This window comes from Macrobrachium nipponense, chromosome 23, assembly GCF_015104395.2.
Source record: "Macrobrachium nipponense isolate FS-2020 chromosome 23, ASM1510439v2, whole genome shotgun sequence".
Classification (NCBI taxonomy): Eukaryota; Metazoa; Arthropoda; class Malacostraca; order Decapoda; family Palaemonidae; genus Macrobrachium; species Macrobrachium nipponense.
This window is the reverse complement of record NC_061090.1, coordinates 21225238-21252448: the sequence shown is the minus strand read 5'-3', so window position 1 is coordinate 21252448 and position 27211 is coordinate 21225238. Positions and strand designations below refer to the sequence as shown.

The 27211-nt window shown below is 42.7% G+C and overlaps 3 protein-coding genes across 3 annotated transcripts in view; 2 read left to right on the top strand and 1 right to left on the bottom strand.

The window, feature by feature from the left end:
- Positions 1-27211, bottom strand: part of LOC135199281 (ubinuclein-1-like) — a 163749-nt gene that overhangs the window by 99416 nt on the left and 37122 nt on the right.
- On the top strand, positions 112-9616 carry LOC135195713 (uncharacterized). The gene is made up of 4 exons (XM_064222125.1): positions 112-271; positions 8221-8370; positions 8703-8878; positions 9605-9616. Exons 1-4 carry the CDS (start codon positions 184-186, stop codon positions 9614-9616), a joined length of 426 nt encoding a protein of 141 aa, XP_064078195.1. The 5' UTR covers positions 112-183.
- On the top strand, positions 9263-26187 carry LOC135195706 (ubinuclein-1-like). Its single transcript, XM_064222111.1, has 5 exons — positions 9263-9367; positions 9605-9763; positions 21272-21352; positions 24742-24843; positions 25998-26187. Exons 3-5 carry the CDS (start codon positions 21297-21299, stop codon positions 26185-26187), a joined length of 348 nt encoding a protein of 115 aa, XP_064078181.1. The 5' UTR covers positions 9263-9367; positions 9605-9763; positions 21272-21296.

Sequence of the window (27211 nt, the reverse complement as noted above, 5' to 3'; positions counted from 1 at the left end):
CATAACAATATCATATTTAGTGTCCTATTAACTGTCTGGCTGTGTGTGACTCATATGTTTTTACCAGAAAAATTTTAAAACTAACATGGTCTGTTCTTCCCATAGACTGTGTATGAAAATGGAATTATCCGTCCGAAGAAGAGGAAGTTAGATGAAGGGGAATTATTGAGGAAGAGAAAGAAGATGATTGGTAAATTTAATGCCAAAAATCTAGAAAAGAAAGACTCCGATCCAGAAATGGATAAAGTGGTGAATGGTTGTGATAATAAAGGTATAGTATGCCTTACTCTTATTTTAGTTAGCCCTGTGGAGTGTGTTTGGTAATGCATGTTAGCATAACTAAAATGATTGCCAGTATTACTTTGTATTGCAAGAATGTCAAGCATCAATATTTTTAATAAATTTATTTTCCACATTTTAGTAACCTAAGATATGACTTACGTACAATACAATTTTTTTGCAGTTTATTGTTTTTGAGAGCAGCCTTTATTTTCTAAGGATTTCTCAGATTTTTAAGGTATGCCATGTTTTGGTAAAGGAATAGGTTCATAATTAGTATTTGATGTAGGCTTTTGCAAGTGAATTCTTGAGCCTTTCAAACTAATCGCTTCATAGGCTTGTTGTCTGAAACAATAATTACATAGAATCCAACTTTACTGGATGATTTAATGTTAGTGATAGAAGGAACACTAATTTTACATGGTAATTCAGCTTGGAACTTTAATGGCTGTGTTCAAAAATTATAAATTGTTCCGACACGGCATACAAACCTTCGGTCCTTTTACAATAGGAAGGTACTAGCGGCAGCTGGATAGGTCGTAAGCTTTCGAACAAGGGGTTCGGTAGTTAACTGCTTGTCCGACAGGCGCGCGCGCGCGACTGGTAGGTAAACAAACCACTTTTGCTTTCGGCCTGCTGGCGTGTGGACGTGTATCATCGCTCTCTGCCCGCTTCATCGTCGTTGCTTTCGCATGATTGTGTTTTTCTTTTTCTATTTATCTAGTGAAACTGAATTGTAAGTACAATCATTTCATATTTATTCCCATTGAATTCAATTGTGAATTAAAGGATCTTGGTTTTCACCACGCCCTCCGATTACCCGAGTGCCGGGACTGAAGGGCGTAAGTGCGGGAATTCATTTTCCCAGAAATGATCCTCGTATTGTGTATGCTCGGTGCCGAGGGCGGGAGCGCTCGCTCCGAGCGTATATTTGGGTTGGAAAAACTTATTCAGTATGGAGTGGAATCGCAAGTACAGTATTCTTTTTCATTTTCATATATTATTTTGATTGTAGCAATACTCATTTTGGATCAGTTTCCGAGCTTACCCGGAAATTGATCCTTTCCCCTTTTTATTTTGAATGAAGTGAAATCGCAAGTGCAGTTCTTTTCATTTTCATTTTTTATTGAGATTGCATTGTTTACTGGGATCAATGTTTCCGCTATTTCCCGGGAATTGATCCTTCCCCTTTTTATTTGTATGAAGTGAAATTGCAAGCGCAGTATTCTTTTCATTTTCATATATTTTTTTTTGATTGCATCAATTCATTATGGATCAAGGTTTCCATAAACCTTGATCCATAAAGGTAAGGAATGGGATCCTTTACCCTTGCGCTCGGTACCGAGGGCGCAAATGCGCTCGATCCGAGCCCTTATTCATTGTGAAGTGAATCGTAATGCAAGATGCATTTTCATTTATTCCTTATTATTGATTGCATCAATATTTATTTGGTTCAAGTTCCGCTCAGTCAGGGAATTGATCCTTATGCCCTTGTTGCATTCGGGCCGATGGCACGATTGCTTCTCGGGCTCTTATATTGTTGTTGGGTACATGGGTACTGTGCGGGGGTGGGGAACGAGAACCCCACCCGCTCAGCTCCCACAGATGGCCTTCCCCTTAGGGGGGGGGGAGGTTATCGGCGTTCTTCTCCTCGCCCGATCCGTCGAGCGCGGGGGAGGGCGCTCGGTGCCGATGTACAATTGTATTAGGGGTCTTCCACTCGTTCGGAGAGGGCTCACCCCCCGCGCGAGGGGACTTCCCCCCCACTAATCGCTACTACTGTTATTTCCGCAGGTGCTACTGCCACGAGGGTGGACCTTGGTGAGGTATGGGCGTCCTTCCATTTGCAGGGCGTGCTAGTGTCCAGGGGCTGCGGTTCTATGTCTGGGCCTACTGCGGTCACCCATGGAGTGGTGACCACGCAACCAGGTGACGACGTCCCTCCTCACAGTGGTACTCGCCTCACGTGGTAACAGTCTTGCCTACAGCCGCTGTGAAGTGCCGTTCGCCGTACCGAGAGGGGGGCGTGCCGCCGCCGCTCGTGGTTGATGCGCTGCAGCGACCACACTTCCGCTGCCCTAGAGCTCGCCCCTGGACCTGCCGCCGGTACCAGGATGTTGCTGGCTGCTGCTCCACTTCCTGTGTTTCCGGTGCTACCTGCCGTACCTGCCGATTCTGGGTTGACTGTCCATGCAGTTGCTGCGCTGGCTGTCCCTGCCGTTGCTGCGCTGGCTGTCCCTGCCGTTGCTGCGCTGGCTGTCCCTACCGATGCTGTGCTGGCTGTGCCTGCTGTTCCTGAGATGCCCATACATGCTGATGTCGTCCCGGTTCGTGGTGGTACTACCCCAGACTTTGGTCTGTCTGTACAGGTGCGTCCGGGCCCTGTGGCTTCGGCTACAGCAGCCCCGGCTCCGCCCTGGATAGCAGATCTTACGTCTGTCCTGAGGAAGCTGACGAAGAAGAGGAGGAAAGGTGTCGTCGTCGTAGTCTTCATCTCTTCATCGTCGTCGGCTGCCGCCTCTTCCCCTTCGACTTCTAAGGCTTCACAGCCGAGGAAGAAGAAAAGGTTGACCTCCTCCCTCCTAAGAAGTTCTCCCTCGGGAGCTTTCTCGGGACCCGTCTCACTCGGTGGACGGGAGGGGTTCCTTCCGCTGGTCCTCCTGCTCCTTCGGGAGCGGGGCCCGTCTCTTCTTCCGCAAGGAAGAAGACTACGGGGACCAGAGGGGTACCGGCTAACAACGGTACTTCCTCGCCTGGTGTCAGTGGTTCTGCCACTGCATCAGGGTCCGTCTCGGCCCTCTCGTTCGCGGGAGGTACCGAGTGTACGGTCGTCTACCAGCGACCGTGCAGCCAGGAACCAGACCTCTGAGTCCGCTCAGCGTCAGGTTCACGGCACGGGGCGGAAGACTGGTGACAGCCGCTCATGCGACTCTCACCAGACCAGCTCTCACTCTCGCGGCGAACAGCTGGCTACCCGGGTAGACGTGACGGTCCACGACCGACCACGGGCTGAGGCTGGGAAGAGGTCCTCCCGTTCGCCGGTGCCAGCCACGGCTGGAACCAGCGACGTGACGTGCGTGAGGACAAGCACCGGTCTCACTGTGACAGTGGAGCCTGCAGGTCAGCCTGACCGTCGCTCTCACAGAAAGCGACCGGGTACGGCAACCAGCACCAGCTCTTCTGACACTCGAGATCGGGGGGCCGCTGTTGCTCAGTCCAGCCGTTCTCCACCAGCGAGACGGTTCGACCAGGCCATGCAGCTCGATCGCCACCGCGGTGTTGACGATCGCCTGCAGCCCTCCAAGCCTGCTGGTTCTGCCAGCGAGCAACGAGGGAGCGTCAGGTCTGCCTCCTCCCGTACCTTCAACCTCCTCGGGTTACACCGGGAGGAGCGAGGTATTGAGGAGTGATCGTGAGGGGTGCGCCCCTCATGATCCCACCACGACGCCCTACGTGCCAGGCACGGTTCTTGGACCCGGCCAGGACGTATGCGCAAAGTGGATGGGGAAGACCGAGAGGGCTGTCGCTGTTCCCCTTCTTAGGAGGAAGGTTCTCGGAATATGCTCTTGTTCGAAGGGCTTAACGGTCCCCACTCTGCAAGATGCTGTGACTTCCGAGATCCAGAGGAACTTTGCCGAGGTTACGGCGCTGATTCGTCAGCACAATGACCTCGGGGAAGGATCGCCGCTTCCACCAGGCAGAGCCACGTCTCGGCTCGAGTCGTTTTGGGGCCCGAGAGGGAACCCAAATCGACGGTGGGTCTGCCGCGATCGGAGCTTGCCGACTGTGTTAACCAGGTAGTCTCTCGTCTCCGGACAAGAAGGCTCTCTCAGTTCTGGCCGGCCTCGAACAAGCTACTTCACCTCTCTACTGCGACAGAGGCGTTTCTACGTGTCTTCGGACACCGTATTTAAATACCCCTTCGGTCCTCCTGAGGTTTTCGACCTCGACGAGGACTGGAATGAGTCGGAGCGGTATCGGCTCTCTCCTGTCAGGTGTCGATCAGCCCCACCCAGACGACGTTCACAGTGGCGGCAGACACTTACCTACAGTATGAGTTCGTAACCTCCTCGGGAAAACTTTTTACTCCTGACGATACGTTTTCCCAGGCTCTGATGTGCTCCTTTTCTTCTCCAACTGCTAGTTCCGCTGGGAAGGCGAGCAGTATCCAATTCCTCCCCCATTCCCTCTCTCCTTACGGCTACGAGGGAAAATGGGGAGGGTATCCTACAGAGATTTCTCTGTAAGATCCCACGTTAGGGCTGCGCTACCGGGGGGACCTTCGGGTCCTACCTGACGTAAGCCCCACGGTCATCTTGAGGATGGGATCCTGCCCCTTTCTCGATTTCTACGGAATCGAGAGGACCACCAGCCGATATCGTTTGACGAATTCGGTGGGGGGTTTCGCAGAGTGCTTAGAATTCTACGGAATTTCTAGCGCACTCAAGAGTGTTCGAGTTTTTTACGATCTCCAAACACTTAGGCAAAAGAGACCACGGTCCAAAGTGAGCGAAGAAGAATCCCCGATAATTGTTACACGATAATCGGGAACCTCGCTTATGCTCGAATTCCTGTAATTTCTAGCATTTGGAAGAAGACTGCTGCTGAAAGAAGAGTATCTCACAGTTAGGCGCTAACCTGGAATAGAGAAGAACGGACGGGAACTTCCAGTTTGGCTTGAACTATCGTCTTCGGTATTCTGTTCACCATTGAAGCTTTCCTTTGGGAAAGACTTCTCCTTCCACTCTCTTGACTAGAGAACGGAAGGCGGTCGATCTCCAATCCTTATTCTCATTCCTCGAGGGGGAAAAGATTTTAGGATGGAGGTCGTGGTACAGAACCTACAAATATTACTACGTATATTACCCTCGCGACATGATTCTTTAACAGTTGAATTGTCCGTGGGGTAGGCGCATACCGTAGTTAACTCTACGGTTTGTGACCGAGACGAATTGTATCTTAATTGAACTGCAACTCGGGGTTGCCTGCAACCTCCCAGCAGTTATCAGTTTCGATTTTAGATACTTGGTATTGTCATGACAACACCAAATCAGCTTTTGTATTTACCGAAATCCGTTTCGGTTAAATATAATTGCTCGAGCGTATTCTTTATGCTCGATGGTTCTAGCCGAACGCATTCCTTCGTGGAATTAATGGATTTACCTGGCAACTCAGGATGACGAGTCACCGAGAGCTACTGCGTATTGAACTGCCTGATAGCGGCTCAGTATCAGCTAGGTCTCGGAGATGCACGGTCGGTTACGTCTCTCTCTCCCTGGTTGGATTGACTACCGAACCGTATCTCTGCCCAACAATCATGGACTTAGGTCTCTGATTAACGGGGATTCTCGCAATAATGAAGGACCATCTACTGCTGTGACGCTCGATTTCATCGCCTTCGACATTGCGAGAATTTTCAACAGAGATATCTCTTGGACTCTTTCATCTTTCTGTTTACCGCACGGTAACAGAAGTCTGTACTAGTCAACCGCTGCATCGCACTGCGATAATGCGAATGAGTTTTTGCAGACATCTGAGTTTGTCTTCAAAATATCTCGTATTCGTAGGTGTGCAATTTCATTGCTCGCCCCGAATTAACAGATATGTCAGAAGACATCGCCTACTCTCCGACCTGACAGCTCTACTTCCAAATGTTCAGCCCATGAGAAGCAGTTCTTCAGGCAGTAGGTTCCCTGTCTTCATTACTGGAAGCGCTCCGCTTTTTATTGCAAACTACGATCCTCACCGGACAGCAATCAATAGCGGTAGCGTTCTCAGTCTTTGTAGCACAGGTTCAGAATCTTGAGAATCCTTCTCTCGGTTCAGCTGTGAAGACGTAGGTTGCATTTTCTGTACACCTTTTCGTCTTCAACTCACATAGTGTTGTTTCTCCTTACCCGAGAATCAACTATTACTATGAGATATCTTGCCATCAAGGACCTCGGTCTCTAGAAGGCAATTGACTTTCGCCTGTTGGGCACATGCCTTAAGAGAGTCATCACCTGCCTTCCTGGCTCGGTGACGAACAAATTATTTGTTTAGTCTCTTGGCATAACCCTTTTAAGGCGAAGGTCACGTGACTTGCTCGGGTGCTTGGACAACTTGCTCCTACGAACGCAGTCAGTAGGCAGCTGTCAGAGCGCCAAGTCTGTTACGAACTTCGCTGTGGACTTAGTTCGGCTTGTTCCATAACAATCTTTTCTTCGTCCTAACGGCTTGTCACAGTACCCATACCATCGACACCCACCCCCATTGAGTGTCGGTGTCCTATCCACTACCGAGAACAACAACGTCGCGGCAGACGGATAGACAGTATGGGTACAGGACATCACCGAAGAGTCGAGAAGAGGGATAGGTCATACGACATTCCCTTCTTTTCCTCTGAGGTAATTGCATGACTTTTCCTGCGAAGTCAAGCATCCAGGGGATGGGGATTCGTGGACGCTCGATTTCGTACCGAATTCGTAGCGAAGACTCTGAACCCTTCGGTTCCTGACGATCGGTTAGAGTCCTTCACAATCCCCTCCCTAATGGACTTCACCGCCTTTGATGCGAAGGAGATGCTGCTTTGTCCTGTGAAAGCGCGACCGCGCTTTCTGAAGAAAACTCGACTCCCAGGCTGAGTGTTGAAGACTCTTCGTCAGCACCAAGATGACCTAGAAGTACACTCCCTCGAGTTACACAAGAACTTCTCCGTGGCGCAGGTACTGAAGGCAGGGGTCTGGTACAACCAGACCACTGGCACCTCCTTCTACCTTTTGGATATTGCCCACAGTCCTTGGATCGTTTTCCTTAGGACCGTGGTGGCTGCTCAACACGTTGTCTAGCTAACCCAGACCCTAGCAGGCTGAACAGCATCGAGTCCTGGTGTGACTGTAAGAAATAGATAAGTGAATGAGAGAGTGACTGGCTTCTCTTCCTATCTTTTTCTACCCCTCTTACCTGTGGGTAGGGATACGGTCATCACCTTGCTGGATAAGGACGAGATGCCGGTGAGCTACTCGGACAGAGCCCCATCCTATCCCTTTCACTAGGGATGGGAGCGAATATCCACCACTTCCTCCTACAAGGGGGGGAAGTGGATGCCAACAAGAGACAAACCATAACGTTATGTTGCCTCTTGCAAATAGGAACTTGTTCTTGTTTGCTGGTACGAAGAGATACGCTTGCCTCTCTCTTAGTACTTGGTCCAGAGGGTCTGACCATTGATCCTGCGGTGCACACCCCGATCAATCGGACAGAGGCTTGGACCCTCCCTCCCCGCTCTTACGACCAGGGAGGCATTCCAAGGTTGGGCGAACACCAGTCTGTTCACAAAAGACTCAGATTCCTCCCACCAAGAAGTGAGTCTTCCTATTGTGGAAAAGGACCGAAGGTTTGTATGCCGTGTCGGAACAAATGACAATTTGTCCAAAATTGCATTTTTCCTAACTATACAAACCTGAGGTCCTTTTTACACATAGCCCCACCTCATGCCACCCCTCACTCTGCAGTTTTTGCTTGGGCCAAAAGCAAAAGTGAATTTTGTTTACCTACCAGTCGCGCGCGCGCGCCTGTCGGACAAGCAGTTAACTACCGAACCCCTTGTTCGAAAGCTTACGACCTATCCAGCTGCCGCTAGTACCTTCCTATTGTAAAAGGACCTCAGGTTTGTATAGTTAGGAAAAATGCAAGGTTTTGGAGAAATTGTCATATTTCTGCAGTTAATAATAAAATTTGTTACATTTTTAGTCTCTTTATGGTCCTGTCAGTTAGTTTCCAGTAGGGAAATAATGACTGAATTTTATACTACATTTTACACATAGCTTTTATTCGTGTTTCTTATTTCTAAACATTGCTTCATGTGATTTATTGTATTAGAAGTTATCTGCTTGAGCATTGTAGAGACATTTACTTTTCCCAGTTATAGAGTGATCTAGAATTGTGTTTCTTTTCGTTTAGGTGATATTGCACTTAATGACCAGAGTATAGCTGCCAGCATAGAAGCTGTGATCAGCAAAGCCAGGGAAGAGGCTGTAGACAAAAGAAGTGACACCCAAGAGTCGGCATCAGGATCAGATTCAAGTTCCTCTGATAGTGATTCTTCAGGAAGTGAGTACTTTCATTACAGATTTTTTTTTTTATTTTTTTTTTTTTTTTTATCTTCAAAGCCAGAGATAAAAAGGCTGGCAGGACACTTAAGATGGGAACATATAATTAGATGAACATGAGAGATTGTCACTTGATAATTCGATATATAACATCTCAGTCCAGTATACTATAAGGTATGCCCAAGAAATTTTAATACAAAAGCAATGATTCTTATATGACAATTTTAGGCAGTATAATGTGTATTACTTTGTTAGTTTACTTGTCACCTGGATCTCTTTTATTCTTTAAACAGTATACAATTTCATATTGGTTATCTATCTGGAATTTTGCAGGTTCTTCGTCCAGTGATAGTGATTCGGACGATGATGATGACAATGATGAGAAAGAAGAAGATAATGAAGGTGAAGGTGAAGAAGAAGCAGAAGGGCAAGACATTGAAAACGGTCAACATGATGGTGACAGCGATGATATACCCCTTCCTAATAATCTTCCTCCAGACTTAATACAGGTGGGATGTTGTTTTTCCTTGCATTTCTTGATGTTTTGAGTTTTATAGATATCTTCAAGTCATTTTCACTGAGTTTACAAAGCAAAAAATACACCTATTGTGACTTAGAATTGGAGATTTTAAACAAATTTTGCATTACGTACTTTTATAAGCTTCATCTTCAGACTGAGTTCTTGTGTTGATGATAGTGTAATAATATTCATTTGTTGTAATCATTTTTGGTAGACCATGAATTTATAGTAAAAAAGAAACTAACATTTTTTTTATTCCTAGATAGTTGTCTTGGTTCTTGGGAGTGGAACATGTATGTGTTACAAATAATTTCCTCAGGCATATATAGTATTCTACAGATAGGATATTAGTCATCATTTTCATTGTTATGTTTGAATATTTCAGCCTCCCTTAATAAACTAAAAGAAGAAGGCCATGCGTGTAAAGGATCAAGCCAAAAAGTTTTTTTACAGATGCTGTTAATAAATTATTACTAAGGTAAGATCTTTTGCCAATGCTGAAAAATTGGTCTTATAGTGTAAATTTTGTCTTTAATGAAAAATTCTGTAAGTGATAATTTGTTTGTTTTTTATATTAAGAACTTAAAATTTGACTGAATGTACTAACTGCAGGTTGGGGTGAATTTTGAAACCTGAATAGACAACTGCAGTATCATTATTCAATTAATTCTCTATCTGGATTTGTGGTTAAGTTAAATGTATTTCTTTTCCCCAGTATCGTCATTAAGTTGAATAAATTGGGTGTAAGAAAGAAAACACAGATATACAATCATCTCTCACAACATTTGCCATGCGGTACCCAGACAATTGTTAAACGAGCAAAAAATCTCCTCACTGAGAAACAGGAAATTAGAATACGGGAACCCCTCTATAGGTAAGCATTGCACTACTGTATAGAACTTAAAAGTTAATGTCAAATCCTTTCTGACAGGGATACAGCTCATAGTAAAGTGAATCTTTTCATTGTTGTCCACCAGAAGTATTTGGGAAGTTAATGGTTGTTTTACAGTTTATACTTTAGTCTGTAAGATTGTACAGTGGTTACCTCGAGATACGAAATTAATCCGTTCCGAGGCGGCCTTCGTATCATGAGTTTTTCGCATCTTGAACCGCATTTTACATGTAAAATGGCTAATCCGTTTCAAGCCCTCCAAAAACACCCCAGTAAATTTCATAATAAAGCTAAACTGACCTATAACAATGAAATACTACAACAATTTGGATCATTCAATGCCTAACTTAATACGTACTTGTAGTATTAATATGTCTGTACCTGTAAATAAAGTGTATTAGCGTACATGGTATACAAGAAATACTTTACGTACATACGTACGTATGTAGTAAAATGTGGAAGCTTACCTTTTGAGTGAGGCTATCTCCGAAAGTGGCGGCAGAGGATGAGGACAAACGGCAGAAAATTTTTTATGTAGTACATACACTTAACTTTAACGAAACACATTAAGAATGCCAGGAAACATAAACTAAACTTTACGAAACGCATTAACAAAACCGTAACACTTAACCTTTACAAAAAATTTTAAATTAATTTTTTTTTTTTGGTCTTTTTTTTATTTTTACATTTTTTTTTTCTCTTTTATACTCTACGTTTTTTTACAAAATTTCAATTTCTTCGCCACCTAATGGATGCCAGTCCGTTTACGGAATTTTTCGAACCACCCATGAGAAGCCTTGAAGTCTGGGGTTGCCGTCGATGTCCCCTCTCCTCCGTCGTCTTCGGCTTAGGCAATCAAATCTGCGTAAATAGTGCTGGCCTTGTGGCAGGTTGCCGTCTCAGTTATCGTATCGCCAGCGATTTCTTTGTCCTCAATCCATAGAAGAAGCAGCCTCTCCATTTCATCATGCATGTGGCTCCTCTTGTTGGACAAAATAGTCATGCCCCTGGAAGGTGTAGCTGCTTGATGGCTTCCTTCTGCTTAAGGATGGTGCCTAATTGTCGACGGATTTGGCGTATTTCCTTAGCGATCACACTCAACCGCATGCCAGCTTGATACTTTTTTATTATCTCCATTTTTGTCTACATAGAAAGCATTCTCTTCTTTCCGTGAACTTCAGCAACTTTCTTGGGACCCATGACTATACTGTACGTAATTAAGTTATGTAGTAAACTAATTAAGTTCTCACACAAAACGATAAAGTAGTACAATGAAATCACTAACACGAATTTACGTTAACAAACTAAATCGTAAATGTGAACGAACAAATTCCGTGTGCGTACGATAACGCTGTTGAGAAGCAATGGCTGAAGAAGAACGCTGCTACGTACGATGCATGATGGGATCATGGTAGAGATGCTTACCAATAGGAGAGCAGGATCTTATGGCAGTGACTAGCATCAGGAACCAATTGGAGAGCGGGAGGATGGTGGCGAGTCTACTCAGTTGGCGGCGCGCGAGTTTTAAAATTGTTATCGGTGGTCTGGGCGAATCTCGGACTTTACAGCAATAACCTTTCGTATCTTGAACAATTTTTGTATGTAGAGCCACAAAAATCTTCGTATTTGCTTTCATATCTCGAGTTTTTCATAAGTTGAGCCATTCGTATCTTGAGGTACCCAATGATATCATTTGTATGATGTCCATTACTCAATTGCAGTGTAAAATTTCATGTGTTCAAGTCAATCCAGTTTATATAACCTGAAGGAAGTCTAAGTTAAATAAAATCTAATTTGTGCTTATTAAATAACAAGAAATCCTGGCCAACTGTATGTGAGCTTAGATCTCTTACCGATTTGTGAGATTAAACTTTTTTTAAGCTACCTTAATGCTTAGTTTTTGTACATGAACTTCCCTGACAGATATATACTTAGCTATAGTCTCCGACGTTCCCGACAGAATTTCAAATCTCGCGGCACACGCGACAGGTAGGTCAGGTGGTCTGGGTGGCGGATGTACGAACCACTCCCGTAAGCTTGTCAGATTTTCTCTGTCGCGGGAACGATAACAACTGTTGTCGGTTCCTCTCGATAGTTTTTCGATTCTCGCTTGCCTGGAGTTAATTTGGACTTCTTTTGGTGACGTATTCGCTTTGTTTGGCTTGGCATACGCTGATTGTGGACCGGTTTGATTTTGAGTTTGATTTCTTAACGATGTCTGACCTAGATTCGGTTAGTTAAAACTTCGGTTTTGTTTTAGGGTTTGCGTGAATGAAGGATGTAAGGTGAGGTTGCGAAAGCTTCGGTAGACCCCACAGGTTTGCATGAAATGCAGGGGGAATGAATGTTCTTTTGCTAACCCTTTGTAGTGAATGTAAGGATTGAATGAAGAAGAATATAAGGCTCTCTCTTATGTTAGGAAGTTGGAACGTGATAGAGTGCGTAAGGCTTCCTCTAGAAGTTCTAGTAGATCTAGAATGAGTGAGTTGGATGTGGATCCTAATGCTAACGTAGAATTAGAACCTTATTTCCCAAGTTTGCAGCCCTGCTCCCCGCACCGAAGCCGAAGATTCGCCTTCGGAGGCGGCAGCTCTGAGAGCCACGATTCGTTCTATGGATCAGAAGATTCGTGAGTTGGAAGGTAAGGAGAGTGTTAGTGATCAGTGCAGTGTCCCCAGTGTTGTGGAGGTGCGTCTTGACCGGCTCCTTAGTGCCTCTAGGCCTAGACCTCTTCCAGACTCCCAGTTCCAGTGGAGTAGGAAAGTCGAAAGCCGCAAGAGGGCTAGGAGAAAAAAACCCCCACTGGTCAGGCGGGTCCCCTCGGCAGATCCTGAAGTACGCTCCCAGGCTGCCTGGATTGCTACAAGAAGGAGCTACTAACGCCAATGCTTCTCCTCTTCGTCGTCTCCCTCTCCGAAGAGAGGTTGGAACTCCCCGGATGCGTCGCGCCCGTTGAAGAGGGCTTGGAAGGCTCCCTGCAGTCCTTTGGCTTCTAGTCCGGAGGTTTCCCTTTTCCCCGGAAGAATCGTCGGTGGAGGCGAAGAAACCCAAGAAATCCTGTGAGCGTTCTTCTTCTCGCGCTCCGCGCTCGGCGCCTGCTTCCGAGGAAGAAACAACAAGATTCGCCTACGAGAGTACTCCCGGGAATTCAAGCTCAGATCACGGCGCTAGCAGACTCTCTAGCAGTTAGATCACGTAGGAAGAAGGACGTTTCTCTTCCGATCAAGAGATCTAGGCGCCGCTCTTCAGAGGATCGTTCTCCTCGTTTTAGGCGTTCTCCTTCATATGGGGAGGTTTCGTATAGAAGGTAGGGGCTCGCGTGAGCGCCCTCGCTCGCCTGGCTCTCTTTCGACTTCAAGGCGCCAAAACATCGGTAGGACGCTCTATGGAGAAAGAAGTTTTTCTCCAAATTGGATTCCGCTTCCGGTAAGCGCACTGCACTGCTCATCACGCTATTTCTTCAACTCCCTCGCGTGAGACTTCTCCTCAGCAGCCTCAAGATTCTAGAAGGCGTCCTTATGCAAGTAGGCGTTCTTCGTCCAGATGTCACTCTCCTCGAGTGTCGGATCGTGACTTCTCTCCTGACAGGCATCAAGAGTCTGGTAGGAGTCGTGTGCATGATAGACGGCCTGCTGTTAGCCGCTCCCCGCAAGGTAGGCGCCAAGAGCCTACTGCACATCAATCTCCTAGTAGGCGCTCGTCTCTTTTAAGGCGTCATACTCATGATTATTCTCCTCGGGGCAGACAACAAGAGTCTTCCAAGCGCCCTTCTCCGTGTAGGCGCTCACCCGCTGCTAGGCGCACTTCTCCTGACCGTTTGTCTCTTGGTAGACAACAGGAATCTCGGAAGCGCCCTTCTCCAAGTAGGCGCTCGTTAGCTTTGAAGCGCCCTTCTCCTGAATGTTTACCCTCTTGTTAGACGTCAAGAGTCTCGCAAGCAGCCTTCTCCTAGTAGGCGCATTTCGCCTTCCAGTCGAACTTCCGTTGATCGTACGCAACTGGACAGGTATGGAGAGCCGCGCAAGCGCTCTGCTCTCGATAGGCGCTCTTCTCCTGGCAGCCGCTCGCCTCGGGATAGGCGCAAAGATTATAGTAGGCGCTCGCCTCTCGTAAGCGCCCTGTGGATATTTCGAGGATTCTCGGAGTAGGAGCCCTACCTCTCCTTCGGGCTGAGATTGTCTACCTCGAAAGAGGGAGTCTCATCGTAGGCATCCCAGATCTTCTCTTCATTCTCCAGTGGATGTGAACTCTTCTAAGAGAGGGCGTTCTCCGACCTCTCGCTCAACTCCTACTAGGATCCCTTCGTCACCTAAGGATCTTCCGCGCTTGCCTCGACAAGACGTCCTAGAAGGTTCGGATGAGGAACCGAACACTTTCTGCTGCTGTGTCTTCTTACAAGAAGCTTACAGAGCTACTTTTGCAAGCTTTTTGGGGATTCCCTTTCTCCTACCGGCTCCTCCTTCTCCTCACTCACTTTTTCAACGGCGAAGACAGCGAAGAGTTCTTCTTGTGTGAGGATGAAGCCAACTCTTTCTATGAAGAAGGCACTGAGGAGTTTTGGTTCCTGGATGGCTTCCAAAGAAGAAGCGGGGAAAACGATGTTCGCTTTCCTCCTTCGAAAGTTTATCAGGACGCGCCGGTTTTTCTGGTATGAAACAGGAGAGTCCTTAGGATTGGGTCTACCGTCTTCGGCTGATTCGGATTTTTCGGCGCTGGTAGATTCGACAAGGAGAACTGCCCATTAACTCTGCTAAGACGACTTGGGCAATGAATGAATTGAATCACATGCTCAAAGGCATGTTTAGAGTGCTAGAAGTATTTAACTTCCTTGATTGGTCGTTGGGAGTCCTAGCCAAGAAAAATTGAAGTGCCAGAGTCAATTTCGCCAGAAGATCTTATGTGTGTTTTTTTGTCTTGTATGGACAAGTCGGTAAGAGACGGAGCGAGTGAAATCGCCTCCCTGTATGGGGCCGGGATCGTGAAGAAGAGGTCGGTTTATTGTTCCTTCTTAACGAAGTCTGTCTCCCATGCCCAGAAAAGTCTTCCTATGCTGTTTGCTCCTCTGTCTGCTCAGTTGTTCCCTAAACATCGAGTTGCAGGACATTTCAAGATCACTGTCGGCCAAAAGCCACCCACGGACCTTTTGGGCACAGTCGGCAAGAAAACCTCGCCCTTCCTTCCCTACCAAGGCTAAGAAGGAAAAAGCAAAGTGTTCGAGAACCCCCCTTTCCGAGGGGCGTCTTCATCAAGAAACTCTACGTTTTTAGAGGTCGTAGACCATTCAAGAAGGGGTAAGACTTTCGCCAAGTCTGTTAAAGCCCCCAAATAACTTGCAAGTCCTTCAAACAACGGTGGGCGCCAGACTCTTAGAGTTTGCAGAAGTCTGGGCCCAAAAAGGGGCGGATCCTTGGACCCTTTCTATTTTGAGGAGAGGTTTACCTCATCCCTTTCGTCGAAAGACCTCCCTTGACGACCATCCCAAGGAACTGACGGCCAGGTACAGAGACCCCATCATGAATCAAGCTCTCCATCTAGCAGTAGATCAGATGCTGGAGAAGGGGGCTATCGAACTAGTGACAGACCATCATTCATCGGGCTTCTACAACCGCCTTTTCCTAGTTCCGAAGTCCTCAGGGGGATGGAGACCGGTGTTGGATGTAAGCGCCCCTGAACTTCTTCGTAGAAAAGAAGAAGTTCGCGATGGAAACGCCTTCATCAGTGCTGGCAGCACTTCGTCCAGGGGACTGGATGGTTTCCTTGGATTTACAGGACGCTTACTTCCACGTACCGATCCATCCTTCCTCGAGGAAGTTTCTCAGATTCATGATGGGGGGGAAAATTTTTTCAGTTCAGGGCTCTGTGTTTCGGCCTCTCGACGGCCTCAAGTGTTCACGGGGAGTTTTGAGGAATGTGGCTCAATGGCTTCATTTGAAAAGGGTGAGGATATCCATGTACCTCGACGATTGGCTAATAAGGGCCAATTCAGAAGATCGTTGTTTGAAGGACTTACAAGTAACTTTAGAATTGACGAAGGCTTTGGGACTTCTCGTCAATTTCAAGAAGTCGTCACTAATTCCCGAGCAAGAGTGTGTGTATCTCGGGATACAGATGAACTCTCTGAGTTTTCGGGCTTTTCCCTCGCAAGGAAAGGATAGCCCGAGGATTCGAGAGAGTAACAACTTCTTAGGGAAAGAAGTATGCACAGTGAGGGAGTGGATGAGTCTGCTGGGGACGCTCTCCTCGCTGGAGCAATTCGTTTCCCTAGGAAGGTTGCACCTGAGACCGCTCCAATTCTTTCTTCATCGGAATTGGAGTCGTCGTTCTCAGGATTTACGTTCTCCCTGTCGTTATCCCAGGACATCAAGAAACATCTCTTATGGTGGACAGATCCCAACCTCTTTGCGAAGGGACTGTCTCTTCAATCACAGACCCCCAACCTGGTGTTGTTCTCCGACGCGCGGGACACGGGGTGGGTGCAACTCTGGGAACCAGCGAAGTGTCAGGTACCTGGGTGGGGGACCAGGTAGCCTGGCACATCAACAGAAAGGAGTTGATGGCTGTGTGGTTGGCTCTGAAGGCTTTCGAGCCCAAAGTCAGAAGATCGGTAGTGCAGGTCAACGCGGACAACACTACAGCTCTGGCATATATCAGGAAAGGGGGGACGCATTCCTTCTCCCTGTACGAGACAGCAAGAGACCTTCTTCTGTGGGCAGAAGAAAGAGGAATCAAGCTTCTTTCACCAGGTTCGTGCAGGGAGAAAGGAATGTAAGAGCAGATCTCCTCAGCAGGAAAGATCAGGTCCTTCCCACAGAGTGGACCCTTCATCTGGATGTATGCCAGAGCCTGTGGAAGTTATGGGGCAGGCCACACATAGACCTCTTTGCCACGTCAAAGAACAAGAGGCTGGATCCTTACTGCTCTCCGATATCGGATCCAGAGGCATTAGCAATAGAGCTCTTCTTCTGGACTGGAACGGACTCGACGTCTACGCTTTTCCCCCCTCAAGATCCTGGGGCTAACCATCAAGAAGTTCGTAGAGTCCGATTCAACGAGAATGACCTTAATCGCTCCCTTTTGGCCGGCCCAAGAATGGTTCACAGAGGTACTGGAATGGTTGGTGGACCTTCCAAGATCGCTCCCGCTAAGGAGCGATCTACCTCAGACAACCCCACTTCGACAGGTACCACAAAAATCTCCTCGCTCTCAGTCTGACTGGCTTCAGACTGTCCAAAGTTTGGTCAGAGCGAAAGGCTTTTTCAGCAACAGCTGCTTAAAGCAATCGGCAAGAGCGAGGAGACCTTCCACCTTGCGTGTATACCAGTCAAAAGTGGGATGTCTTCAGACGTTGGTTGCAAGAGGAAGAACATTTCCTCTTCCAGTACCTCTGTGACCCAAATTGCGGATTTCCTTATTTTTCCATCAAAGAAGAATGTCATCTGGTTGTGTCAACTATTAAGGGATACCGCAGTATGTTGGCGGCGGTATTTCGGCATAGAGGCTTAAAGATATCCGATGATAAGGACTTGCATGATCTTATTAGATCATTTGAAACCATTAAGCGTCCTCATGTGGTACCAACTGGAATCTAGACGTAGTTCTACAATTCCTTGGATTGTCTAGATTCGAACCTCCTAGCTTAGCCTCTTTCAAGGATCTGACGAAGAACGGCTATCTTTCCTTTTTGGACCCATTGCCATACAGCTAAAGAGAGTGAGTGAGCTCCAAGCTATTGAGGGCAATGTAGGGTTTAAGGAAGATTCTATGGTGTGTGCGTTTTTCTTCCAAATTTCCTTGCAAAGAATGAAAACCCATCACGGCCTTGGCCCAGGAGCTTTGAAGTTCGTAGTTTATCTTTTCTAGTAGGGGAAGAGCCTGAAAGAACTCTTTGCCCTATGAGAAATTATGAAGTATTTCCTTAAGAGGAAGGAACAACTTAAGGCGAATCAAGATGTGCTTTGGTGCTCTGTAAAGGACCCCACTCGGCCCATGTCGAAGAATGCTCTTTCCTTTTTTCTGAGAAGCCTTATTACAGAGGCAATGTTGCTTGTAAGGAAGAACATTTTAAACTACTGAAAGTGAAAGCTCACGAGGTGAGAGCATCGCAACTTCGCTTGCATTCAGAAAAAAATATGTCTGTGCGGAACTTGATGGAGGCGACTTTTTGGAGATGCCAATCGGTTTTCGCAAACCACTACCTACGTGATGTAAAAATCACATATGATAAATGCTTCGCCTTGGGTCCTTTCGTATCGGCGGATTCGGTGCTGGGGCAGGGAGCTGAAAACTTATCCTGTGTAAAATGATATGTTTACCCTATATTTTATATTGTTGTTTTTTGGTTGTCTGAAAGAGGTTGCAGGAGGCACCTCTTTTTGTCGTATATTAACCCTTTGTATTTTGGTTAGGTGGTCTGGTGGGTTTTGGCTCCTTGCAGAGGTAGGGTAGTGGTAAGGATCTGTTAGGTTAAGCGGACAAGGTCCCTCTAACAGCATCCGACTTGGATTCTACCACAATAGGGGATCACATATCCCAGTGGTAGATCCGAGAGTCTTTCAGCATCAGGTCACGTCCTAGCTGTAGCTCTCCAGGCAATGCAGACTCAGAGATAGTATCTATGAAGTCTTCATCCTGAAAAGGTGAGAACCAAGGTTTTTATATCCTACAACATTAGTTGTTTCCCGTCTTACCTGTATTATTGAGCTGTCTCTTACCCTCCACCAAGGGTGCCAATCAGCTAAGTATATATCTGTAAGGGAAGTTCATGTACAAAATGATATTGTTAAACTACAATAAAGTTTTGTACATACTTACCTGGCAGATATATACGATTAATGGCCCACCCAGCCTCCCCTCAGGAGACAGGTGGAAGAGAAAAATCTGACAAGCTTACGGGAGTGGTTCGTACATCCGCCACCCAGCGGCGGGTAAGGTAGACCACCTGACCTACCTGTCGCGTGTGCCGCGAGATTTGAAATTCTGTCGGGAACGTCGGAGACTATAGCTAAGTATATATCTGCCAGGTAAGTATGTACAAAACTTTATTGTAGTTTAACAATATCATATTGCTGCCAGATGCCAGTATTCCACAGAATTCACTCCATGGCAGATCACTTACCTTATGCTTTGTGCAGTACATATGTAGTAGATTATACCAGAGATAATTAGCAACATCCATTGACCCCGACTAAATTGATATTTGCCTTTTACTTAAGATTTTTTCCATTTGGTCATGCCTCATTGATTGCTCTCCAACTTTTATTAGCAACACTGCCTTTCTCCAGTTTTCACCTCCCTTTTAGGATCAAATCCTTAAGCTCAAATGTATTAGACCAATTGTGACTTTTTGGTCTCATTGAAGTATTTATACATATAAAAATAAAATGGCAGTCTTTTTGGCAGAACTTTAGAGAAGATTGCAGGCTTAGGTGCTCTGTTTGTTTCATTGTTTCATCTTGACGTAATACATTGTCGGGGTCATTTATTATTTGTTTGTTTATATAATTTATTCTTACACTTTTCATGAGCATGAATGTTTAGAGTAAAAATTGATCATATTATGGTATTCAGATGTTCATCTATTTACTGAGAAATTATTTTCTGGCCTTGTGGTTAGCAAAGTTGCAATTGTATTTTTTAAAGATATGTACATTTGTGTTGAAGCAAATTAAATACATGTTTACAGTATACGTACTTCAAATAGCATCACATACCTGATTGGCAAGTTTAAGTAACCGTGTCTTGAGTTAAGATGCTGTTTTATTAGCTATAATATGTATTACAGAATAATAGTAGACTTGGTCCTTAGAATTCTTGTGAGGGATTGGTTCATGACCTACGTATGTACATGAGATGTCATTATTTTAGGTATTTGGAGTACCTGTGTACATCCTGTTTACAAATTGTAGTATAAATCACTTCTCGATTATTTGTGTTGCCTAAAATCATTTAAGCACAATGAAAATAGTTAATATATATTTTTGTTTAAGGAATACTTGATTGAATGTCAAAAAGGACAGTCTGTTCATGTTTGGTAATGTCACAACAATTGAAGCCTCCAGCTATTGTACATTTACAGTACATGACAGCAGCAATATGTAGCATTTCATTTTCTGCAAGGCTTAAATATTGCTTAAAGCCTAGGAAGAGAAAGTATAAAGATAGAATTAAATACATCATCGTTGCTATAAACACTGTGCTATTAGTTTTTCCCTTAATGTGGTTAGGCTTCATATAGAGTTACACATTCTTTGTCCTGTGACTGTTTGTCTACTATGTATTTCAGAAAGTTTGAGTCATCGTTTTTTGCCAGTATCTTTCAAATTAATAAATGGATTGGTGTGTAACTTAGCATTGATGCGTTTCACACCATCTCCTAATTTTTGGTAGTTAATTCAATTTCCAAAATTAGCCTTTTCAGGCACTTTACTCTTGAATTTGATTGGGGAGGGTGTCGCTTAAAGGAGGATAAAAAGGTGATAAAATCACGACAGAGGGAGTCAGCAAACTGATAACTAATGCTTCCGGACATACGAGCTTGGATACTGAACTTGTCCTGAGTATCCACTTATAGTAAATTCCTTACTACCCCAACTTTCCTCTTCGACTCCACCATTCTTCTCCCTGCTCTTCCTTTACTTTACTACATCCTGTAGCGTATGTTACTTCTTCATGAATGTAATTGTTTTTACTTTGCATAGTTTTGTGATGAAAAGTTACCTCGGGTAACTACATACTTAGGTAATGACGTATCCTAAAAGTACCTGCGCAAGGTCCTGGGTGGGAAACACTTTCAGTGTTCACCTGACTGTCACAGGGTAATAATTAAGCAAACATCTGTTTTCTTTAAGATGCACTTGTGAACTAAGGTAGACTTGAAAATTCCTCAGTAACTAAGTATATATAGTGTGGCATAATGCCATATGTGTATTGCATTGATGGTTGCAAATGTAGGTGTAAAAAAATTAAGAAGGGAAAAGGTGTAATTTCTATTTTTTCCCCAAAAAACGAAGAATTAGGAAATGAGCGAGCAATGTTATATAAAGGTAAACAATCAAAAGATGTGGCACGTACATCTAAGGGTTTTAGCACTCGTAAACGACTATCCCAATTCTTAGAAATACAAGTAAAATCCTATCTTGGAACCTATCTCAAAAATAGATATGTGCATGAAAATAGTGCATCACTTTACATTAATGATAATTAATATAATTAAAGATATATGAAACTTACCTCGGTCACTAAACCCTAGAAAACTATGACTCAAACTTCCTGAAATACATAGTAAACCTCCTATCTTGTCTAGGCCTACATCTGAACCCCTTCCAAGATTTCTTGGAAGGGCTTCTTGACCCTTCCTACAGGTCATCATACTGCAAAAAAAAAAAAGGATGCTATTTATTTTTTTATAATCAGTCTTATGTAGTGTTAGTATAGCCTTGATGAATAGTGAAAATAATCTTTCTCCTTCTAACAAAATTGTTATCTTTTCAGATTAAAGCTAGCAATAAATTCAGTGATGCCTTCATTGATAGAACAGCATGCCCTTGAATGTCAGAAGGCTGTTGAATCTAAGTAAGTACAAGGATTAATGGATATCACATTGCATTTTTATAAAAGCCAATGAAAAGGAAGTATTTGTATTCAGGTTTTCATTTTTAAAGGTTTTGTATTACATTACATAATTTATTCATGAAGTGTACAGCTAAAAAGTGAACATATCGAAGTAGGAGGTCGGTTGTCAGTAAATTAATGCAGTTGTCGTGTATTTATCAAGTGTTTATTGAACAGTTGTTCCTGGGTATCTTTCTATAAAAAATGAAATTGTGTTTTTGTTTGGCTTGCTTTTCACTTTGTAATGTAGGTTAGTCAATATTTGATCTTTTCTAGGGTAGTTGTGTTCAACATTAATATATGATCTTCAAAATGACCTCTAAATTAGTTATCCTTGTTGTTGATTAGCTTTTATTTTGTGTTGTTTATTAGCTTTTGTTTTGTCATGTTTTCTTTGTCAGTTTTTATCATTGAGCTTGAAATGTACTTTTTCAATTGTCACTTTCCTTCCTATTTCATGAATTATATTACGTACTGGGTTAGTTTACCTTGAAATTATTTTTATTTTTCTTTTTATCTACAAATTTCTATTCTTTTTCATATTTTCCTAGGCTTGCACTGTATGTCTCATACCTTTGTTGCTTGTCACAGCAGTTTTATCAAGTACTATTACAATTCTTCGCTATAGAACCTAAAATTGCAGAATCCTTAAAAATAAAAAAACAATGCCCAGATAATTATGCGCTTACGAAACAAAAAATTTCCTCTACTTGTCAGAATTGAAAGTGAATGACTAAGACCGTGAAGAAATTTTTCTGATGTTTTGGCTTAGATTTGCCCACTATGCTCTCTCGTTTACAATAATTGATAAGAGTTATTCATGGAGGTATAAAGTACTTGTAATTTTTTTAAAAGCTATGTTATGTTGGTTTCAGATGCTATAGCTACAAATTTTTTTTTTTTGTAAACTCAGTCTTCTGCTGTATGTACTACACTTAAAATTCTTGAATTTAGTGCTATACAGGGAATTTGATCCCTTAAAGATTTTTGCAATGACAGAATTAGTGGAGAAAATTATTCTAGTAATTTGTATTAGTATGTTGATTGCTTTGGTATAGCAAAAACATGAGTACTGTACGTTGAAGAAGCTAAATATTTTATCTCGGTTCCTGATCCTCAAAAACTCAAAGTAGCTTAAGATTCTGCTATTATACTTTTAAATAAATCTTTGAGTGAATGCCATCTTTAACCAATGCAAATGCAGTTTTAATCTGGTATAAACGATTGGTAAGTTAGTCGTTGAAGAAAGATGTATAAGGTAACAGATACCCAACCCATTCTGATAAAGCCAAATGAAATTTATTTATAAAACAGTTTTATCATACTGTAGTTGTAGATCTGAGGTACAGTTGGATGAAGATGGCAACCGTTAATTATCGTGATGCCAAATAATGAAATGTGTCTTGTCTCACCCATCAACAGCCCCCACCAGTACTGGGAGCTGTATTATCACTTCTGGTAAGGTCCCTTTAAGCACTTGTTCTTTAGCTGGTGTGTGGGACATGGGCCTCTTAAACTGAACTGAACAACCTGGTTCTTGACAGCTTTTTGAGGATGATAGACAACTTGGCCTTTTGAAGTGTGTCCATGTTAAAGTAACTCATTATTTATTGCTTACAAAGCTTGTCTTTATGTTGGATGCTTCAAGATACTGCCCGGGTTGCTGTCTTTGAGGTTAGACAGTCACATGGATGGTATATTGAACTGTACCTGCAGTGTAATATCAATTGGCTTTATCAAATTTATAAATTTTGAACTTGTTCTTGAAGTATTTAAAAGTATTGGAATTGCCTTAGACAATTTTATTGGATGTTTCCCAAAAAGAATACACTATAATTAGCTTGCAGATATACTTGAGACAAATATTGCCATATAACCAGGTTTCTCAGTCTGGACAGGTGTTGGTATTTTGTATGCTTGGTATGACACTGAGAACCTTCTTGGAAAACTCAATTACCTCTGGTTTTTATGATAAAAAGGAAGTGGTATCTTCTGCAAGCTTTTTACCTATTTTAGTTGCACCATTACATAAATTGGATTAAGGGTACCTCTCCTATTTGGGCAAGGATTACCTGCAGTTTGATCCTAGAGAACTTTTGTGAAATCTTTAAAAAATATGTGATGGCAGAGTTTATTGAATTTCTAAATCTTGTGTAACAATTACATATGTTTTATATTGTGCAAATGTTGTGGTTGAAAGCTATACATGATGACTGCATGTGCAGAAACAGTAGCTAATTTAGACATTAGTGTTTTTACTCGAGAGGAATTTGGTTTTGGTCTCTGTCTGTGAAGACTTAACTTTTTGTTCATATTGGATCCCTGTGGTATATTTTACTATTGCTGTATCTACATTTAATAAAGGTTTTTTCTGTAAAAAAAAAATTATGGATTTTATAGCTGTTAATACTAAAGGCTAACTTAGAACTATATTTCATGATAAGAGTGCCTCCTTAAAGTGTTATTTTTTCAAATGAAAGTTGACTGAAGCATGAGTTTGATGCTTATCTTAGCTAAAAAGGCCAGCCACTGTGGAGATTGTAAACATTGCGGAGATTGCAAGTGAATGGTTATCTTTGTGCTTTGAATTGTTAAAAGTTTGATGTTTCAAAATTTTTTCTTTTTTTTTTTTGAGTTGGAGGTTTATATCCACTCTTGTCTTTTGGTTGTATGTATGCATGTATTAAAAGGTAATGATTCTTGTGAATGTGTAATAATCAAATGAAAAGGCACAAAAATCAAATTAAACAGGAATTTATGGGAACATCTGTGCTGTACTATGCAGGACTGCACCTACCATTTTTACCACACCTTTTTAAGAGAAGCTGTTGCAGAATTGTGAACAGCAGCATACTCACACTTGCATGAACATGTGACACTCTCTCTGGGCCTCGTAAATTTACTAACACGTTACAGAAATGCAGATATCTCGTTGTGCATTTGAAAAATTGTGTAGTCAATGAACAATGGAAAGGCAATTACACCTCAGTGCCAACACCAATGACACATGACATTCCTTCCTCCAACTTCTGCTCTTTAGTTAATGTTAGGACATAAGCGCAATATGTTATATACAATTTTGTAGGGTTATGTGGTGAAATTTATGTACTTTTCACCGTGGAACAAGTGTTTTCAAAGGTGTAGTGTGACAGATCTATGTGTATGTGTGTGTATGTATCTGTACACTTGAGTAATCCAAAGGTAGTTTAGATGAAGGTATTTGAAAACAGAATTCATATTTCCCCCAATTATTAGGGTCATTACAAAATGTAGGGGCATTGTTAGCTCTGTTTCTTTTTTATCTGAAATTTAACGTTTTAATTTGCCTTACGATTCTAATCATTCATTAGGGGTGAAAATGGAGGTGCTCCTGTGGAAGATGAAGAAGAAGATGGTGATAAGAAAAAATGTAAACTTCCTAAGAAGAAATTTGTTTTCAATGATGAAATCAGGTATGTTTCTTTTCCCTGCTTTAGTGAAAGTACAGTGTTCCCCCCATATTCAAGGGGGATGCGTACCAGAACCCCTCCCCCTCCGCAAAATAGTTGAAACCCCTATAAAAAATGCTTAAAACTCCCTATTTTGTTCAGTAAGACAAGAAAAACCCACTAATAATGTTTTTACCCTTTTTTTTTTTTTTTTTTTTTTTTTTTCCCTTTTTTTTTTTTTTTTTTTTTTTTTTTTTTTAATAGTTATATTACAAAAAAGTATGTATTTTATGTTGAAATTGAAAAGAAAAGAGAAACAGGAATTTGTGGCTATTTCTTGTAGAAAAATACCACTAATAGGCGAATTTGCCACAAATAAAGCGGGTATATGTTCCAGAGAGAAGTTCATGAATAAGGGGGTTTCACTGTACTGGCAGTCCCCAGTTATCGGGGTTGCCGTTCCATTCCAAATGGCGTGACAACTGAAAATTGGCGGTAACTGCGCCAATTCTTGATTATCATCGCTGCTGTTAAGTGGGGATCAGTGATCAGCACATCGGCACAGAAAATCCAGTTGTCAGTGTCGCTAGACAAGCGCTGTAAAACTGGATTTCCTATAACTGGTGACAGCTTGTGCACTTGATTTGTCTGCTTTTTGTAGACAATTATGTAGTTGATTTGGACTTTGCTAGCCTGTTTCCCCAATTGAATCTGATCAGAGACATGAAAATGTATTTGACATAGATAAGAATTGGTTTAGACTTAAAAATACATTTTATTCCTTTTAATCTGAAATTTGACAAGAGTTGTTTGTAATTATTAGGTAGTTAAATCTTACCTTACAGCTAAATTTTTTACCTATGATAGTTGATAGATAAATAGAAAAATTATTGCAGATGTCACCCAGCTGATTTTTTGAAAAAAGTAGACCTGAGAGCAGAAGGAATCAAATTTCTAGTTTGTAATCTTTTTGACCAGTAGCTTTGAACTATTGTATATATTCTTGTCAAATAGTCATGAATTATTTTTAATAAGAAGCTAGTTGTAGTTTTCCTTGGGTTAATTACTTAAATTTTCAATTTGATTTTAAGAGAGTATATTAAAGTGCCTCAGTCCAGGGCATTTTGGCCATTCTTTGATTATTGTTGTTAACAAAGCCCTCATATTGTATCCCACAGGAGTTGCTTGTGTAATGTTGTCAGAGTTCGGGTTCAGTTTTGGCACTTGATCAGGAAGCGATGTGAATCTCCCGAGGAACACATACGAATGTTCCTTGATAGTGAAGTACGACCCTTGTGGCCCAAAGGCTGGATGAATTCCAGGATACTTTACAAAGAAAGCTACTCAGAACATGCTGTACTTACGTGAGTATGGATACTACTTTGTTGAAGTTTAGATGTACTGTAAATATAGATTGCCATTCATAAGCAGGAGAAGTATAGTATATTTTGTTTTACTCAACTCGCCCTTGATAATCACATCTTATTTCTGTAATATGAAAATCCAGATCTTTGATTTACGTGCTGATGTCATCGACATTCTTCCCTCACCTCAGAACATTTCTTATGATGCCACAAAATGGCCAAATATTCATTCATTCATTTGTTCATGAGAATCATTTGTGTCTGTTCCCAGATTACCACAAAATGGCCAAATATTCATTCATTCATTTGTTCATGAGAATCATTTGTGTCTGTTCCCAGATAACCTTTTTGATGGCATGATCTTGTCTAGTCTTCATTTCAGTTTCATGTTTCTTTTCTTTTGCTTCATCTCTTTGTTATATATTTTGTTATTGTTTGGTGTTTCCTCATGGGCATTATTCCAATTTGGGTAACTTGTCTGTTAATTTTGTTTTCACCTCCTCCAATTCCATTATTTCTAAAGGTTTTTATATTTAATTTTCTCTTTATTCCATGTGTTATTTAAGTCTCTTTAAATAAGCTGCATTTTTGTCTTGAACTACTATTTGCTTATTCCTAAAAAAAATATTTGTAAAAGTGGGTAAATGATTAGAGGTGTATTCTAAGACAACACATTTGTATGTCACATGTTTGACAATTTTTGTGTTGTATGTAAGTTTAGGAATATGAAATGTGAATTAAGCATAGTACAGGCGGCCCGCGGTTAACTGCACAATCGCTCAACGGCGAATCGGTTTTACGGCTGTCGTCAAAAATATTCATTAAAAAAATAAGGCATTTTAAGGTATTTTTATGGCACAATTTTCGGTTAACAGCGCCGCTAGAGCCATTATGTCTAATGAGTACATACATCTGTAGAAATACCGTTCAGCCCATAAAGGTTATGCAGATGATATTAAAAAATTGTATTGAGAGTTATTACATAGGTATTAGAGTAAAGTATATGCCTCTGATGCTGTTCTATGCTG

Excerpts from the sequence above, each read along its gene's own strand:
- LOC135195713 (XM_064222125.1), top strand. The coding sequence starts at position 184 with ATGATTGGTAAATTTAATGCCAAAAATCTAGAAAAGAAAGACTCCGAT. Across the intron at positions 272-8,220 it reads GAATGGTTGTGATAATAAAG|GTGATATTGCACTTAATGAC; the intron begins GTATAGTATGCC and ends CTTTTCGTTTAG. Across the intron at positions 8,371-8,702 it reads TGATAGTGATTCTTCAGGAA|GTTCTTCGTCCAGTGATAGT; the intron begins GTGAGTACTTTC and ends GGAATTTTGCAG.
- LOC135195706 (XM_064222111.1), top strand. The coding sequence starts at position 21,297 with ATGCCTTCATTGATAGAACAGCATGCCCTTGAATGTCAGAAGGCTGTT. Across the intron at positions 21,353-24,741 it reads CAGAAGGCTGTTGAATCTAA|GGGTGAAAATGGAGGTGCTC; the intron begins GTAAGTACAAGG and ends ATCATTCATTAG. Across the intron at positions 24,844-25,997 it reads GTTTTCAATGATGAAATCAG|GAGTTGCTTGTGTAATGTTG; the intron begins GTATGTTTCTTT and ends TGTATCCCACAG.